Below are 15651 nucleotides of genomic sequence, written 5' to 3' on the forward strand. Positions count from 1 at the left end.
GGAATAGATGGGGAGAAGCTGTAGAGCTGGGGAAGAGGTTCTCTCCCACTTGTCATTTTAATACTAATTACAGGGTAGGGAAGGAGGAGGGGGGAGTCGAGAGGAAAAAGGAGGGAAAAAGCCAGCCCCAATCTGGAACCTTTCCAGTTTGTGCACTTAAAAAAAAAAAAAAAAAAAAGGCAAGAAAGGCAGAACTGCACACACCCCGGTATCTTAAAATAGCGAGCAGGGAGGGGAGAGGAGCGGCGGATCCTCCCAGCCCGGCGCTGGGTAACAATGGTGCTCGGCGGGGAGCAGCGGACTCCCTGATTGACAGCCGGCTCGTCCTAAAAAGGCCGCCGAGAGATGCTTATCGGCAGGTTTATATAGCGGGGCAGAAGCGGGGCGCCGAGCCGGCAGCAGGAGGAGCAGAAGAAGGGAGGAGGCGGCAGCGGCCGGGGCAGCGCTCGGTGGTGCCGGGCGCCCATGCACGGCAGGCCGCGGTCGCGGCTCTGGCAGGCCCGGCGGGAGGCCCGGCCATGCACTGCCAGGCGCAGGCCCGGGCCAAGGCAAGCAGGAGGCGCTACAAGACCTTTATGATCGACGAGATCCTCTCCAAGGAGACCTGCGATTACTTCGAGAAACTTTCCCTCTACTCCGTCTGTCCGTCCCTCCTGGTCAGGCCAAAGCCGCTGCACTCCTGTGCCGGTAAGAGAAGCCCTGGGGAGGAGGGAGGCTCTCTTGAGGGAAGGGGCAGCGCTAAATCCCCCTTCCAGGGACTCGGAGGATGCTTTGAGGCACTGTTTGCAATCCAAACCTCGCTTACCTTGCAGAAACCCGCGGCTGTCTCACTCCTCTGAAGCAAAGGAAGCTCCCCAAACCCCAATCCTAGTCATGAACCAGAGTTTTTACATCCCGTCCCATTCAGAAGGGTTTGTGCCTGCTCCCTGTGACACCTGGCAGCAAACCCCTGCATTTCCCACTCCTCCAAAGCAAAGGCTACTCTCCCAAACCCAGTCCTGGCAATGAACCCGATTTTTCACATCTCCATCCCCAGCAGAGGGATTTGCATTTGCTCCCTCTATTAATTTGCTCCTCCAAAGTGGAGACTCTCACAAACTCAGTCCTGGCCGAGAGCCCAGGTGTTCATGCTCCCGTCCCTAACAGAAGGGTTTGTTTGCTCTGTTACATTGCCCCTCCAAAGTAATGGAGGATTCCCCAAAACACAGTCCTGGCTGTGAGCTCAGCTCTTCATGCCCCATCCCCAGTGGATTTGCATTTGCACCCTATGTTACCTTGCTCCTGCAAAGTGAAGCAAGCTCCCCAAAACCCAGTCCCACTCACGAACCTGATTTTTCATGCTCCATCCCCAGCAGAAGTATTTGTGTTACATGGCAGCAAACACCTGCATTTCCCCCTCTTCTGAAGCAAAGTAATTTTCTCCAAACCAGCTGCAAACTTGACTCTTTATGCCCCATCCAAAGCAGAAGGGTTTGCGCTTGCTCCTTCTGTTCCTGTCTTTCTCCGAAGTGAAGGAGGCTCCCCCAAAACCAAATCCCAGCTGTGAATTCAAGTTTGCACATCCAAACCTAACAGAAGGGTTTGTGTTTTGGTCCTTGTGTTTTCTGGGCAGTGTTGGTGATCTGAGTCTGAAGTGGTGGGGTTCAGCCTTAATCTTTCTTAGGGTGTTCACTAATAAATAATCTGTGTGAGTGATGAGTCAACAGGGGCACAGGTCCTTTAGAAAGTGACCTTGATCTTATGCTGGTTGGTGTTTTTGTCATTGCTATCTGTGAGACTAGAAAGAAATTCATAGAAAAAATGGGAAAAAAAGAGAAAAACTGCTGCAGAGATCGTTTCCCCCCCTACCCTAAATTAATTCTTTCTTTACAAGGAATTAAGCTCTTTGTAATAGAGGTGATGTGAAGATACCTCTAATGGTTTTGTGGGCATGGACACCACAAACCCACACACAAATGGCTCTGTTGTAGTTGGATATCACTGATTTTAACACCACAAAATGAGCGATTGGGTCCTGACCATAGGTGTTATGTCACAAACAGATTGGTCTAATGCCAGCTTTTGAAAATCCACATTAGAAGTAAAAATAGAAGTCTTGTAATGCATTCTAGATTTAAAAACCAAGAATATCCTTCTGTTTCTGGTCAAATATATATTTTCCCAGGTTTATATTCTTCCCAGAAGGCCACACTTCCACTGGGGACACCTTAAGGGAATTTGGAAATTGAAACTTAAAAACACGGTCTTCAAAAAAGCCTTAACTATTGAAAAATATTTTTGAAGGACTAACTCCCAGTAAAATAATATAGATTTCAAGGTCATAAAATTCTAATTTTCCTTTCTCTTTCCTGGGAATGTTGATTTTGAGTTGGGATGATGTTGTGTTTCATAATTGAAGGCCTGCGCTTTAGCTTGGGTTTGTTATTTTGGTTTGGTTTTTATTGCTTAGCTGAATATAAATAAGAAAGAGCTTTTCAGGTCTTATGGAGCTCTGCTAGTAGGAAACTTGCTGTTAGGGTATCCTAAGAGTCTGAATAGAGTAATTTTGGTTTGCTTTTTATTGCTCAGCTGAATATAAATTAAGAAGGAGCTTTTCATGTCTTAGTGGACTCTGCTAGTAGATTTGCTGCTGGGACAGCCTAAGCATCTGATGAGTAGAGTAAACCTTTGCTCCAAGCTTAAATCTTCCTCCAGTCTCAGTATTGATTTTGTAAATACTGATTATTAAAGATCCAGTAGTTATTGGGAGGTGTGATCAGAAATAAGCCCTGTGATGGCCAGCTTTTAGGGAAGAAGTTAGATGAATCATTAGTGTGATCCTCGTTCAACATTTATTTCTTCCGCCGGATTTGTGCGTGACGCGCTTTGCCTTCTCTAACTAATCGCTGACATATTTTTGCACCAGAAGATCTGGTTGTTAATCAAGATACTGCTGACAAGGGAATTTTTCAGGGCTGATCCCTTGCTACTGCGTAGACAGTGAAATTTAGTGCCTTGGCCAAAATAGGCATGAGTATCCCAAAGGATTCCGTGTGGGGCAGCTTGTGGTTGTGGCGAGAGAGCCCAATTCTGCTCATGTCAGTCACTGATTTACACAAGTTACACAGACCTCACTCTGCCAGGAGGAGGAAAAAGATTTCTCTTTCTGTACAAATTGAACAGAAAGGTCAGAGGAATATTAATCTGAATATTTAGCAGCAGCCAGAAGCATCAAAAAAACCCATGGTTTGAAAGTCACCGTTAGGCTAACAGTAGTTTTGATAGGTGGGTGCTTCCCTGCAGCTGCTTTGACTCTCCCTAACCCCATGGGGGGAAACAAAACCCAAGATATAATTTTAATATGTAGTTCTGTGTCACTATAGCAAATATTGTCTCTGCAATTTATTCATTAAATAATCATTAATAATCCTCAAATGATTCAGCAGTGGTTTCTGAGTGATGCTAACATGACTCTTGTGGTTACCATTCAATTAAAGCTTTATTTCTCTTTGTGCTTGGGATCTTTAATGAATTTGCCCTCAAGGCTGTGTTTCTAACCCAAGCTCTGGCCTGTCCCTGTGTCAGGGTGGATTGTGAATATCTGCTTTTGGGATAAGTTTTATGGAAGTGTAGTGATTAAGAAGTGAGTTATATCGAGAGAGATTAAAACCATAAAGGAACCAGCTACGAAAGCACAGAATTCCAAATGTTCAGCCTTCTAATGTTCATAGGTCCAATTAAATCCTGCATGTATTATGCTAAAACAAACAAAAACTAACCAAACCACCAAAACACAAACACACAAAAAAACAAACAAAAAAGGAACAAACAAACAAGGAACAAACTAACCCCCAAACTACTTTGGGGCTGCCGAAATCCAGCACTGTGCTGCCTGAGTTTCCTTTTGTCTCACGAGTTACTCAGGGAGTGAGCACTTAGTCTTTGTGGTCTAACAAAATGAGCCTTCACCGAAATCATAGAAATTTGCCTCACCAGTAGAGTCATAGCTGGGGCTGGGGAGTGTCTGGAACAGCAATGAGTAATTGCTTACATCAGCCCAAGGTCTCTTCAGCAGCAGGGCTTTATCTCAAGTCGGGAGTAGGCGTTTTCATGGGCTAAAGAGTGAATAGTTCTTTCGTCTGGGGTGAAGTCAGAGAAGCCTGATGGGCTTAAGAGTTTTCATGGGCTAAAGAGTTAATAGTTCTTTCGTCTGGGGTGAAGTCAGAGAAACCTGATGGACCTTTATAATTTATCTGGAGCTGAAAGGTATAAGATGCCGTTGCACAGCGCGTGTTTAACAACATCCTCTGAGTGAAGAGGGCTGAAAAACGGCGGTAACCAAAAGGAAAACGTTTTTTACTTTGGCTGTGATTGAATGCTAAATATTTAAGTGTGTGCAGCTGAATTGGGACAAAACAAATATGGCAAGTGGAGGGGGGATGGGGTGAAAGGAGTGTTTGGGACTTTTCCTGTGCGTAGTGAGCTCAAAACCTGACATTTTAGTTGCAAGGAGCGTTCAGAAGCTTGGATTCAAAGCACCCCGATGTCACCAGGGAGATTCCCATTGCAAACAAGCCCAAGACAAATTGTTCTGTGGAAAGAAAAATGCATTTTCCTTGTTTAAAAAAAAAAATCCATCAACAGCTTAAAATTTGGTGTTGTGGCAGTTATTGAGCCAAATGCACAGGGCTGTACTCACAGCGGATCTGTAACAAAATGCTAGCCGGGGTTCAGAGCCATGATAAAAAGATTAAAACAGGAATCTCTTCAGATGTTGGTTAATGCCTCCTTGATTTATGAGGTTGTGGATTGTGATGGCTTAGTGAAAACACAATTTGGTTTCCTGATATTTCTGTTTTTCGTTGGTTTTTCATGTTATGTCATATCCAATTAATTTCTGGAAGTAATGATGCCAGCGTTGGTATACGCTGTGCTTACACTGAATTCCGAAGGTTGCTTTTTGAGCAGAGTCCTGAAGGAATCACTTTGGGTTTTTTTTTAATTTGAAAATGAAAAGTTTTATATAAAAATATTTTTAGGTGAATTTGCACCAATCCCAGCTCATTTCCTGAGGTCTTGAAAATCCAGGTTTAGCGATGCATTCAAAATCCAGTTGCCATGTTCCTAGTTGTGGGCAGGGTAAAGAATCAAAGGACATGCAGTGTTACAAGGTCAAACTGGAAATGCTTCATAATTAGCCAAGTAACTAAAATGGCTTGAAAAAGTAAAAGCCCAGGGTGGTCATGGCTGAGGTGTGTGTGGGAAAGTTGTGTTACCCCTGGTGATAGTGGCATTTGTGATGTTGGGTATTAATAATCATTAATTGGCCCGGCTGAACTACCCAAATGAATTGAGGTGGCTGGGGTAAAAAGAATTCAATTGCCTCTGCCAGGGAGAGTTTTTAGCCTTCAGCTTATTTCAGTGAAGTTGGTAGTACAGATTCTTTGCTGTCTATGCCGTGTGTTCATGTCCACCAGGATCCATCCCTGAGCTCCTTAAAAAACCCTCTCAAATTTGGATGCATCTTAGTGATTTGTGATTTAAATCCCACCGGTGCAATTTTTGTTCTACCCCAAGTTTTTTACTAGCGCCTATCTTGAGTGGGACAATATTCGAGCAACACTTGGTTTGGAAATAGCTTTACAGACACAAAGATGCCTGACCTCATCTTCTGAATTAGCTACTTTGATATAAAAATATTTATATTTACATAAAGAGAGTTGTGTTCAAGGGGATTCTGCTGCTCTATGTGTGCCACAGCTTCTGCAAGTGGCCACAACCTTCATTTTCTCCACTTGTTTATGTCTTTTTTAACTTCACTACTCTGCTAGTCGGTGGAACAAGCTGACTTTAAAGAACACCAGTAATTAGGATTTGCTTCCTGCAATTTATTATTGGGACTTTTTTGTTGTTTTGTTTAGGTGGCTTTTTGCTTGGGTATTTTTGATGATGAAAGTAATATATGTGCACTTGGGGTTCAAAGGTAGTATCTAGTGTAGAATTGTTCCAAGCTTGAATTTTTCTCTTAGAGTTTTGCCTGTCTTTTCTGTTGTTTTACCTTAGGATGAGACTAGGAACTGCTTACCCTAAACCTTGGGGTTTTAAATGTCATTTTCTTGCTGTATTTGATTTTTTTTTTTCTGGGTTGAACTAAGTGATACAAGCAAACCACCGAGGCTTGAGGGGAATCATTGCTTCTGCAATGAAGTGTGAGCCTTGGTTTCTCTGTTCCTTAGTCAATCTTGTCAGCCTTTTTAGGAATCCATGGTCAGAAAATAGGTTTATTGTGTCCTAAACCAGTGTAGTTTTTACTTGTGACCTCACAATGAGAGCCCCTTCAAAAAGGCAAGGTTTGGATTTGCTCTGGGACATTAAAAATTGGGGTGGAAGCCGTTTCTTTTGCTCAAATACTTGCTGAAGCTTTTTCCTTTAAATGGCACGGATACTGTTACGGAGTTCCTGGGGGAAAGCAGGGCACTGTGGGAAAGGAAAAGGCAAATCCATGCAGTCTGTGTCCTGTGATGGGGAAAAATGAGATGCCCTCCGCTCAAAGAGCGTTATCTGAAACATAACAGCTGGATTAATCCCCTTCAATAAAGCTCAGACAAAATTGTGGGGATACCTTCAACCAGCCTAACTCAAACCTGAGTGTGCCCAGCCTCCTGTCAGCTCTCTATCTTCAGCAGGGCTTGGATTCCATCCCCAGGATCCTAGTTGTGTGTCAGAAAGAGTTTGGGGTTTGTTGTGTGTGGTGGGTGCTTGGGAGACTTAGATGTCTAAAATGCTTGCCTAGCAGGGACTGGTTCTCAACAATATATGAGGTCCATCAAAGAAAAATCTACATCACTGGGATTTGTGGTTTGGTTTTTGTTGTGTTTTTTGTTGGTTGTTTTCTTTTTTTACTATATATGCAAAAATATGAAGCAAAAAATAAAATCTTTTTTAAAGTCCTGGTGTTTGTTGGGGTTAGCTTATAAAGATCAATAAAATGAAAAGGTTTAAGAGCAAAATGTAAAGGTGAAGTGACCAAGGGAGTCTATTTTATGATTCTATGATTTTATTAATCCTGAAAAATACAGAATATTGCTTCTGTAAATTCCTCTGATCCAATATTAGGGAAGCCATGGAGTATTCTTGATAAGTCTAAAAAGATATTGAAACAAGCCCTACGAGGAAAAAAAAAAAAAATCAGTCTGTAGTAATCAGCACCCTCAGCGGCTATGCTCATGTCCAGCTTGAACAAACACAATAGATTTTAACAGTGGATTCATCTGTAACTGCTGAAGATTGGGCACAAAATTTAATCCTCAAGATCTTCATGTTTTTCAGGCTGTCTGCTTTGGTTTTCATATGGTTTGATGTCTTCAGCAGAAATCCTAGCTCGAAAAGGCCCCAAAAGTGGCCTGTGAGGAATAATAATGGGCTGGATGCTCAGAGAAATGGCTGTCTGTTTTCTCTGTCGGATCATAGCCAATATTGGAGGGGGTATTTCAAATCATAGAAAATACTAGAGGTGGTATTTCAGATCATACCCAATATTAGAGGAGGTATTTCAGATCATATCCAACATTAGAGGTGGTATTTCAGAAGCAAAGCCTGATCGGAACCTGAACTTGAAACCCCAGTCTTAGACTGAGCAGGGAAATCTGGCTCTGAAGACATTTCAGCTATTAAAACATTTGGAATTGAGACCTAATTTTGCCATCTGTATTGCAATCCAGTTAGTAGTGGATAAAAGGAATGAATGAAAGGCAAAACTATGTGGAACAAGGCAGAAAATCACACCCGGACGACTGCAATAAAACCTGCTGTGGGAAGTAATCAGCGCTGCGGTTGTGGTTAAGCATGAATAAGCATTGCAGAGGAATGTTATAATAGGAGGTATTAATGAATGTGGGATTCCATGGGGAAAATTGACACCTCTGCCTTATTTTCTAAAGCCTCATGGCTCGCAGGGAGCACACTGAAATCCATCTCAGCACTGCTTTAGGTTTAAATGCTGTGCTTTTTGGATCCTCAATCTGGAGACTGTGCGGCACAGACCTGCTGCCACCGCTCTCGAATTGTCATCGTTATTATAGGGGCTTTTATTCAACTTGGGGAAAAAAAAAAAAAAAGAAGACAGATTTGTTTGGTAGAATAAATGTCCCCCCAGAATTGTTGCCTTCATTACCAGCCTGGCGTGGGCATGGGCAGGAATCTTCGCTGGGGAAGGTGGGGGAAATAAGCGAGAGCGCTTTGAGCCAACGCGTTATGTGAAGCTCCTGGTGAACTCAGCAGGCTGCAGGGAGCAGAGCAGTAGCTAAGGAAACTTACTTGTTTTTTTTTTTTTTTTTCTTCTGTTTACTTGTGTTGAGCAGTACCTTTAATTTCCAGCTGAGAGCGTGGTGAAGGACAGCTCGCTATATCATCTGCTTGGCAGTGTGTTGATCGAAGCATTGATCCACCTGCAGCAAGGATTTAGTGCTGATGGGAGTGTTGTAAACAGGTTGGGATGATTGAAAGGAAACTCTGCCTCTCTAAGTCATTTCTGTGCCCTCAGTGCAAAGCAAAAATGTTAGTAGTGGTCAGGAAAAGGGATGTTTTGGTTTGCTGGTGGATGGAAGAAATAACAATCAATTGTCCTTTTCAGTTGAGAGTGAAGCAAAGTGGTTTAGATTTAGTTTGGCAAGTTAAAAGTTTTATAAGTGTGGTATGTGAGAGGAAGTCAAACAGGAGAAACTACTTGAGCTGCAATAAATACTGGAAATATATATTCTAAAGGCTGAAACAAAGCTTCCAAACACTTTCCTTTTTTATATGAGACATTTGGCAAAGCAATAGTTTCCCTGTTGCAAATTGTCTGTCTTTTTTCCCCTTGCTTTTTGGATGAAAGGAAGTTGCAACCAAACGTTTTCAGTCAGTTCTATTTCAGAATTGCTCCAGCTGGACTGCTGAAGTCAGAACACTTGAACACAAGCTTCATTTGCTAGGAAATCATAATTCCATGAAAGGTTTAGGACCTTGGTTTGTTATCGTGGCTGTATTTGTGTAAAGCAAGACAAAAATCAGGATCACAAGTACAAGCTAATGGGAGCTGAGCAGTAGATGTCCTGCGTATGCTGCTGCTTGCAGGGAGTGGAGCCCAGCATTGCAACATGCAGATGAGATGGTTTCAGAGTAGCTTAGCTGTAAATTGTGAGTTCACATTAATATTACTGTCCAGGGAAATCTTGGAGATGGATTTCCCCCCTTGCAATTTCCCAGGTTATTTTTTTGTGTTCCTGGCAATCTGGGAGAGTCTAGCTGAGAGCCTCCTAGCCCTTGTGAGTGATGTGAAATTCCCAAAGCTACATCTTCATGATACCTTTTAAAATGTAGAAAGAGATGATGTTAGGACCTGGCTAATGCTGTAATTACTTACTAGTTTCCATCTTTCCCTCATGTACCTTTTTATTTTGACTGATTCTTGGCATCTTCCTCATTCGCCTGGGTCAGAACACAGCTTGGAAGAACACCAAGTTATCAGTTGCTGATGTTTTGGACAGGTGTTGGGGTGCTTGGTGCTGAGAAATGACTTACAGGGAAGAGTGAAGGACAGCCCTTTTCTGGAAGATCTTCCACCTTCCCAGGTGTGGAGCTGTAGTTGAGTCTTTTTGACTCTGGTTAGCACACCCTGGTGTTGCACATGATGGTACAGACCTGCAGCTTCTCTCACATCCTCTGAACACACCCTGCCTCCCAGAGGGAACAAACCCATCAGGGTCTGGGTGATGCTGGTGGAACATGTGCTGTGAGCATGCTAAAGGCTGATTCAGCCCCTAGCTATGTGGTGAGAGTTCAGGAGGATGGCAGTGTTCATGGGGTCAACACCACTTAGCTGACTCTGTAAATCCCTCTGAAGTGTAGCACACAGAAAGGCATCTCATCTTTATTAAAAAAAAAAAAAAAAACAAACCACACAAGAAGGCCCTAATTAATTTTGGGTTTTGCCTGGGCTGTGCACACCTCTTCATAGTTGCACTTTTGTAGAGTGTAAATATATATATAGTTGAGTAAAAAAAAAAAAAAATTTCAATAAAACCAAGAAGACATTTTCTAGAAGAGCATCCTGGCATACATGAGTGGGGGAAAATAGACTTTTTTTTTTTTTTTTTCCTGTACAAGACATTTAGAAAACTCAGCTTTTGGCACTATTTCTTTCCAGAATATTTTGAGTTCCATCTGAAACATAAAACTTGAAAGAATGTTACCCTTAGCAGCTCCTAGACAAAAAAAAAAAAAAAATCTATGCTTTGGTCTTAATTTTTTTCCCATTAAAAATAAAGGGGGGGGGGGAGAAATCACTTTTTTTTTTTTTTGAGGGAAGGAGGGAAACAGTTTTCCTGAACTTCCTATGCAACAGAAATAAACCTGCCTTTGAGAATGTGATGACAGAAAATTCATGAAGACATATGCTTTTTTTTTTTTTTTTTTTAATCTCTGTAAGCTTCGGAGCAACAACCTTACAATGACCTTACAATGTGTTTGGCTGTGAGTGTTCAGGTCTTATCTTGTCAATTCTGTAGCATGCCAGTGGTTTTTATTCCTGTAGCTAGTTGGCTAACTTTACTAGGACTACTCATGCAAGGAAGGATTTGAATTGGAAGCTTTATTTGCGCTGTCACTTGGATAATCTTACTCATTTGGTGGATTTTTTTTTTCTTCTAAACAAGAGTTTTCAGTGTCTTCTTTAAACACTTGGCTCACTGTTTGGCTTTGGCCGTTCTCCTAATGATTATCTTGCACGTCAGGATAGTTAAAGGCTGGTTTGCCTCCTGATGCAAATTCATTTTTAATTAGAATTTCAGCTTAGAGGCTGGCCTTCATCTGGTTTTAAGTTTTAGACTGGAGGTTAGGAAGAAATTCTTTACAGTGAGGGTGGTGAGACGCTGGAACAGGTTGCCCAGGGAGGTTATGGATGCCCCCTCCCTGGAGGTGTTCAGGGCCAGGTTGGATGAGGCTTTGAGCAACCTGGGCTGGTGGAAGGTGTCCCTGCCCATGGCAGGGGGGTTGGAACTGGATGATCTTTAAGGTCCCTGCCAACCCAAACCACTCTCTGATCTCCAGAAGTAACCCTGAAGTCCCTCTTGCCACATCTAGTGTACAGCTGCCTACGCTTGTCCATTACACCCCAAACCACTGTTGTGTAAGGGGAGAAGGGTTGAAGCCTTCAAAACAGCATCTCCTTTACTTTCTACAAGCCAAAGAAATGTGTGTGATGTCTGAGGTTAGCTAAAGAGGGTACTCTGACAGATAAACCTGTCTTCTTTTGAAGCAGTGTTAGTGGTGATACTTTCTGTTTGGTAGGTACTTGCTGTACCTACATGCAGTTGCATAACAGGAGAGGTCTTTAGGAGGGCTGAGGGCTTTGCTTTTTTCACGTGGCTCAGAGAGGAAAAATGCAAGTCCCCTGAAATAGAAAGGAGTAACATAATTGGTACAATATCATGGTGACAAAGCTGAAGCAAATGTGGTGGGGTTTTTTTTTTTTGGCGTGAGTTTGTGAATACATTTCTCTTCACCCTTCTGTCTGTTTTGTTCCAAACCTCCTCTTGACAGCTTTGCTAACAGTTCTTTTTGTTCCTGTGGTGACTGAAGAGTGGAGGAGCTGATATTTGAAGGTTTCTGTAACAGCAGAAGGCAGCACGAGGCAGTTTGGATCTCTGCTGGCTGCTCTTTTGCTTTCCCGAAGCAGATTTGGTTTGGGTTGGTGGACAGTAGTGAAATTGGTAGTAGGAAGCTGTGCCAGGAGGTAGATGGGTTGGTTTCACCTTGTTTCACTAAATTACAGAGCAATCACAACGATGGGAAGCAGTGTGAGGTGGGTGAGGAACAACTGATGGATTACTTTAGTTAAAATTACTTCGAGCCCAATGCACCTCCCACTGAAGTCAATTAAATGGGAGTTGGAGCGGGGCCAAAATGAGTCAAATTCAATTATGCCTTCACTGTAAACATTGAAAAGCACTTTATTATAAGGTAGTAGGTGACTTAAATTACATTAAACCAAAAGCATTTAGGAAATTCTAGGATTCTATGAAATCCCAGCCTGAGAGTGTTTAATTGTAGAGCTCTGATGAACCCCTTCTCTCATGGCTGAGAGACAAGAGGCCTCTGAAGAGGCTGGTGGCACCTGCCTGTTGTGAAGAGATGTCACAGCAATTGATACTGCCGAGGTATTTCTGTCCACCAGTGACTAGCTGGCTGGTGATGACATGAGGAGAGACAGCAGAGATTGCTGAAAAGAGGTGGTAGGATGAAAAGAGGGGGTAGAAATCAGTCTAATTGTCAGGATTTAAAGAGTTTGTCTGAGTAGCAGCTCAGAAACCTGAAACTTTGCCTGAGCTCATCTCAAAGATGTGATGGTTATGGGCGTTGGGCTTTGCCTCAATTGAACAAAGGGCAGCATCTAAAATATTATTAAAAACGCAATAATTTGCATGATTAAAAAAAGGGGGGTTATAAATATGTCCAAGTTTTAACAGCATATGGAGGTGTGTTCAGAAGATCAAGCAGATGAGCTTTAAAACGTGATTCACAACCTGCTTTAAGACAATTTTTATACATTCAAGACTGATTCTGTTCATTCTGTCCTCAGAATTTCACCTCACTGTCCCTCTTCCAGCAGGGTCAAGGCATCTCCTGCTGTTTGGAGCAGCTCAGAGCAAGTTTAGGGTTTCCCAGCTTGCACTGGTCTGATGGTGTAGGCTGTCTCAGGAGGTTTTAGCACCACATCCCGAGTGTTATCCCTAAAGATCCATCAGAAGCTTGGGAGGTTGCAAGCTGTGTCTACCACAGGGAAGAACTGTTAAGTGGGGTCATTCCTGTCCCTCCCAGTGAACTAAATTTGTCCCTGCAGACAGCTGATCTCCTGGTCATTGCCAAGTACTGAAAGGACTTCTGCAGGGATTGAAGTTGGTCTGGGTTTGTTTTCTGGCTCCCTAAGCAGCTGTGTTTAAAATGAAAGACAGAGGTTGATCCTTGCTTTAAGCAGGGACAGGGCATGGCTCTGAAAGGGCTTTGTGGTGGATGGAGGAGCTGGATGTGTGCAGAGCAGGGAAAGGACAGAAAATGGGGCGTGAGTGGAAATGAAAAAGATTGATCTGATGGCATGCACAGCTAGCACGGGCAGTGTTGGAGTGGCTTCAGAGCTGTTTAGCTGCCTAAAGGACTTGGTTTTTAGTCTGGCAAATGCTGTTTGGCAAATGATTTCCTTTTCGTTTGTGCTGTCACAGTTTTCATGGTGATTTGGCCTTTTTTGTGTCCTTTTCTATGAATAGCTTCCATTAACACTTGCTAAAGAGCTTGCTACTACGAAATAAACATCTCTGTTCTTCAGAGAAGTGATATCCATCCAGCAGTGCTAGTCAGGAAAAAGGAATACAAGCAAGATAAAAATTGAGGCAGGATTTTCTGTGGCACATACAGAGCAAAAATGCTGCCCATCTTCATCCCCATCAGTAAAGAAAGGCATTACCATGATGGCTAAAGCTGACAAGCAGTGGCTTTGTTCTTTAAAGATCCTGATTTTTGGTGATGCCTTATTTCTCCTTCCTCAAAATCAGCACAATTAGTCATGTTACAACCTGTAAAAATATATTAAAATTGGTTGACAGCTGTTTAAAACCAGAGCATTGGTGCTAATCTACTCACAGCCACTGCTTGGTACAGCCTAGGCGTGATTCGTTTGACTCAGCTCACCAGTGAGCTTCACTTTGGCATTGCCTATCCAAAAGCAAAAGCATTGGTTATGGTTTGAGCTGCTTATTGTAATTCTCTCTCTGAATATTTGCCTGGTACTTTCCTGTAGTAAATTATAGGATAGAAAATCCTTTTGGACACTGAAGGATACTGAAAGCACTTCGCTCGTTTTGGTGCCTTCATGGCAGCTTCAGCTGGAGTGAAACTTTCCCTTAAGGGGAAATATCCTGGTGGGGGAAATCCTGGTTTTTTATATTGGTGCTGAACTTCTGAGCACCTCTACCAGGGTTTCTTCTTGCTGTTTACCAGCTCATAGCCCACTGTACCCTGAAACCTGAGTATTTCTAACAGGTGAAGGAAGTTCTAGTAGAATGGCTGCTGCTGCCTGTTGCTGCTTTGTTAATTCACAAAAAAAAAAAAAATCCATTCAGAAGAAACTGAAGTGTTCATTTCCAGTACCTGGGGTGCAGCTTTAGTGTGGCTTAATGTGGTGGACTCTTCATTTGCCTTCTCCAAAATGTTTGTTTTCCCCAAAGCCAATTGATCCCAACATTGGAAATGTTTGTCCAGTTAATGGCAAAGGTAATTTAAGTGTTTGAAAAGTTGTTTTGCCTCTGGTTATAAGCTGGGGGCCCGCTTGCTCCTTGTGAGAAAACTCAACCACATACCTCTTCTAGTTTCTCTCCACAAGAATTCTCTTCATTCAGCTCATTTTTCACAACAATCAATAAAGAGTATTTGTCATAGTAAATATGTATTCTGAACTCTAATTTAACTCTTTGAATGCTTCAGATTTGTACAAATAGTGCTTTTCTCTGTACCTCTTGATTTCCTCCCTGTTCCCACTTATTTACTCCTTGAAGTCAATAGAAGTTTTGGGTGTGTAGGAAAAAGAAAAGGAATTGCATCAGACTGCAAATACCCGAACGTTTTCTGCTGAGCACTCGCTTAGCTGGCAGTTTGGGACATGTTGCTGGTGGGAACAGGGATAACTGAGTGGAGTTGATGTGCAGAGCCCATGGAATAGCAGAGGTTTTGCAGGGGACGCTGGGTTTAGCCATCTCTACTCAGTGTTATCCCTGACTCACTGTGTGATGTGGAGCCAGTTAGATGCTGCCTGCCTCATCTTTCCCATTAGCTAAAGGAACACAGAGGCTCAGCACACACTTGGGCAGAGGATTGTACAATCCTTCACCAAGCAATGCAGGAGAAGCCCAGAGTAACATGCCAGAGGGGATTGTATGTTTAACTCTGGTCTTCAGAAGGGTTCATTAAGGACAAGTAAAATCTGTATTATTTTTCCCACCACAGAGAAGTCTGTAGGAGGGAGGAGACTTCCCCACAAATCACACTGAGGCAGAACTGTGTTTCTTGGGGTTTAGGGGTTTCAACTTTACACAGATTCATAGATTGCATCAGGTTAGGAGGGACCCTCAGAGGACATCTTGTCCAACCCCCTTGCAGTCAGCAGGAATACCTCCAACTAGATCAGATCTGAGTCTGACTTTGTATGTCCCTAGGGATGGGGCCTAACCACATCCCTGGGCAACTTGTTACAGGATTTTACCACTGTGCAGAAGTTCCTCCTGATGTTCAAACTACATCTACCCTGCTCCAGTTTCAAGCCATAGCTCCTCATCCTATCCCACAGGCCCTAACCCCACAGGTTAGGGTTAGTTGCTGTTAGGGTCTCTTCCTTATAGTTCCCCTTCAGATACTGAAATGCTGCTCTAAGGTCTCCCCAGAGCCTTCTCTTCTCCAGGCTGAAGAGCCCCAATTCTTTAATAACTCTATAATTAGCAATTTTTGTCCATCCTTTGACCCTTTGCTGGACTTTTTTTCCTTCTGTCCATGCCCTGCTATGTTTGATTTACTCTTTCTCTGTCTTTCTTCCATTCCTCTCCCCTCAAGCTCCCTCTGTCTCCCCTCAGCACAAACTGCTTCGAGTTC

General features: G+C 42.9%; 1 protein-coding gene across 1 annotated transcript in view; it reads left to right on the forward strand.

Moving 5' to 3' along the window:
* Positions 1 to 518: 518 nt before the first annotated feature.
* BARX2 (BARX homeobox 2) overlaps positions 519 to 15651 on the forward strand; it is a 30885-nt gene continuing 15752 nt past the window's right edge. Inside the window, exon 1 of the mRNA XM_054395615.1 lies at positions 519 to 687. Within this exon, the coding sequence (XP_054251590.1) occupies positions 519 to 687 (169 nt within the window). The remainder of the gene's footprint in view (positions 688 to 15651) is intronic.

This window comes from Indicator indicator, chromosome 34, assembly GCF_027791375.1.
Source record: "Indicator indicator isolate 239-I01 chromosome 34, UM_Iind_1.1, whole genome shotgun sequence".
Taxonomy (NCBI): domain Eukaryota; kingdom Metazoa; phylum Chordata; class Aves; order Piciformes; family Indicatoridae; genus Indicator; species Indicator indicator.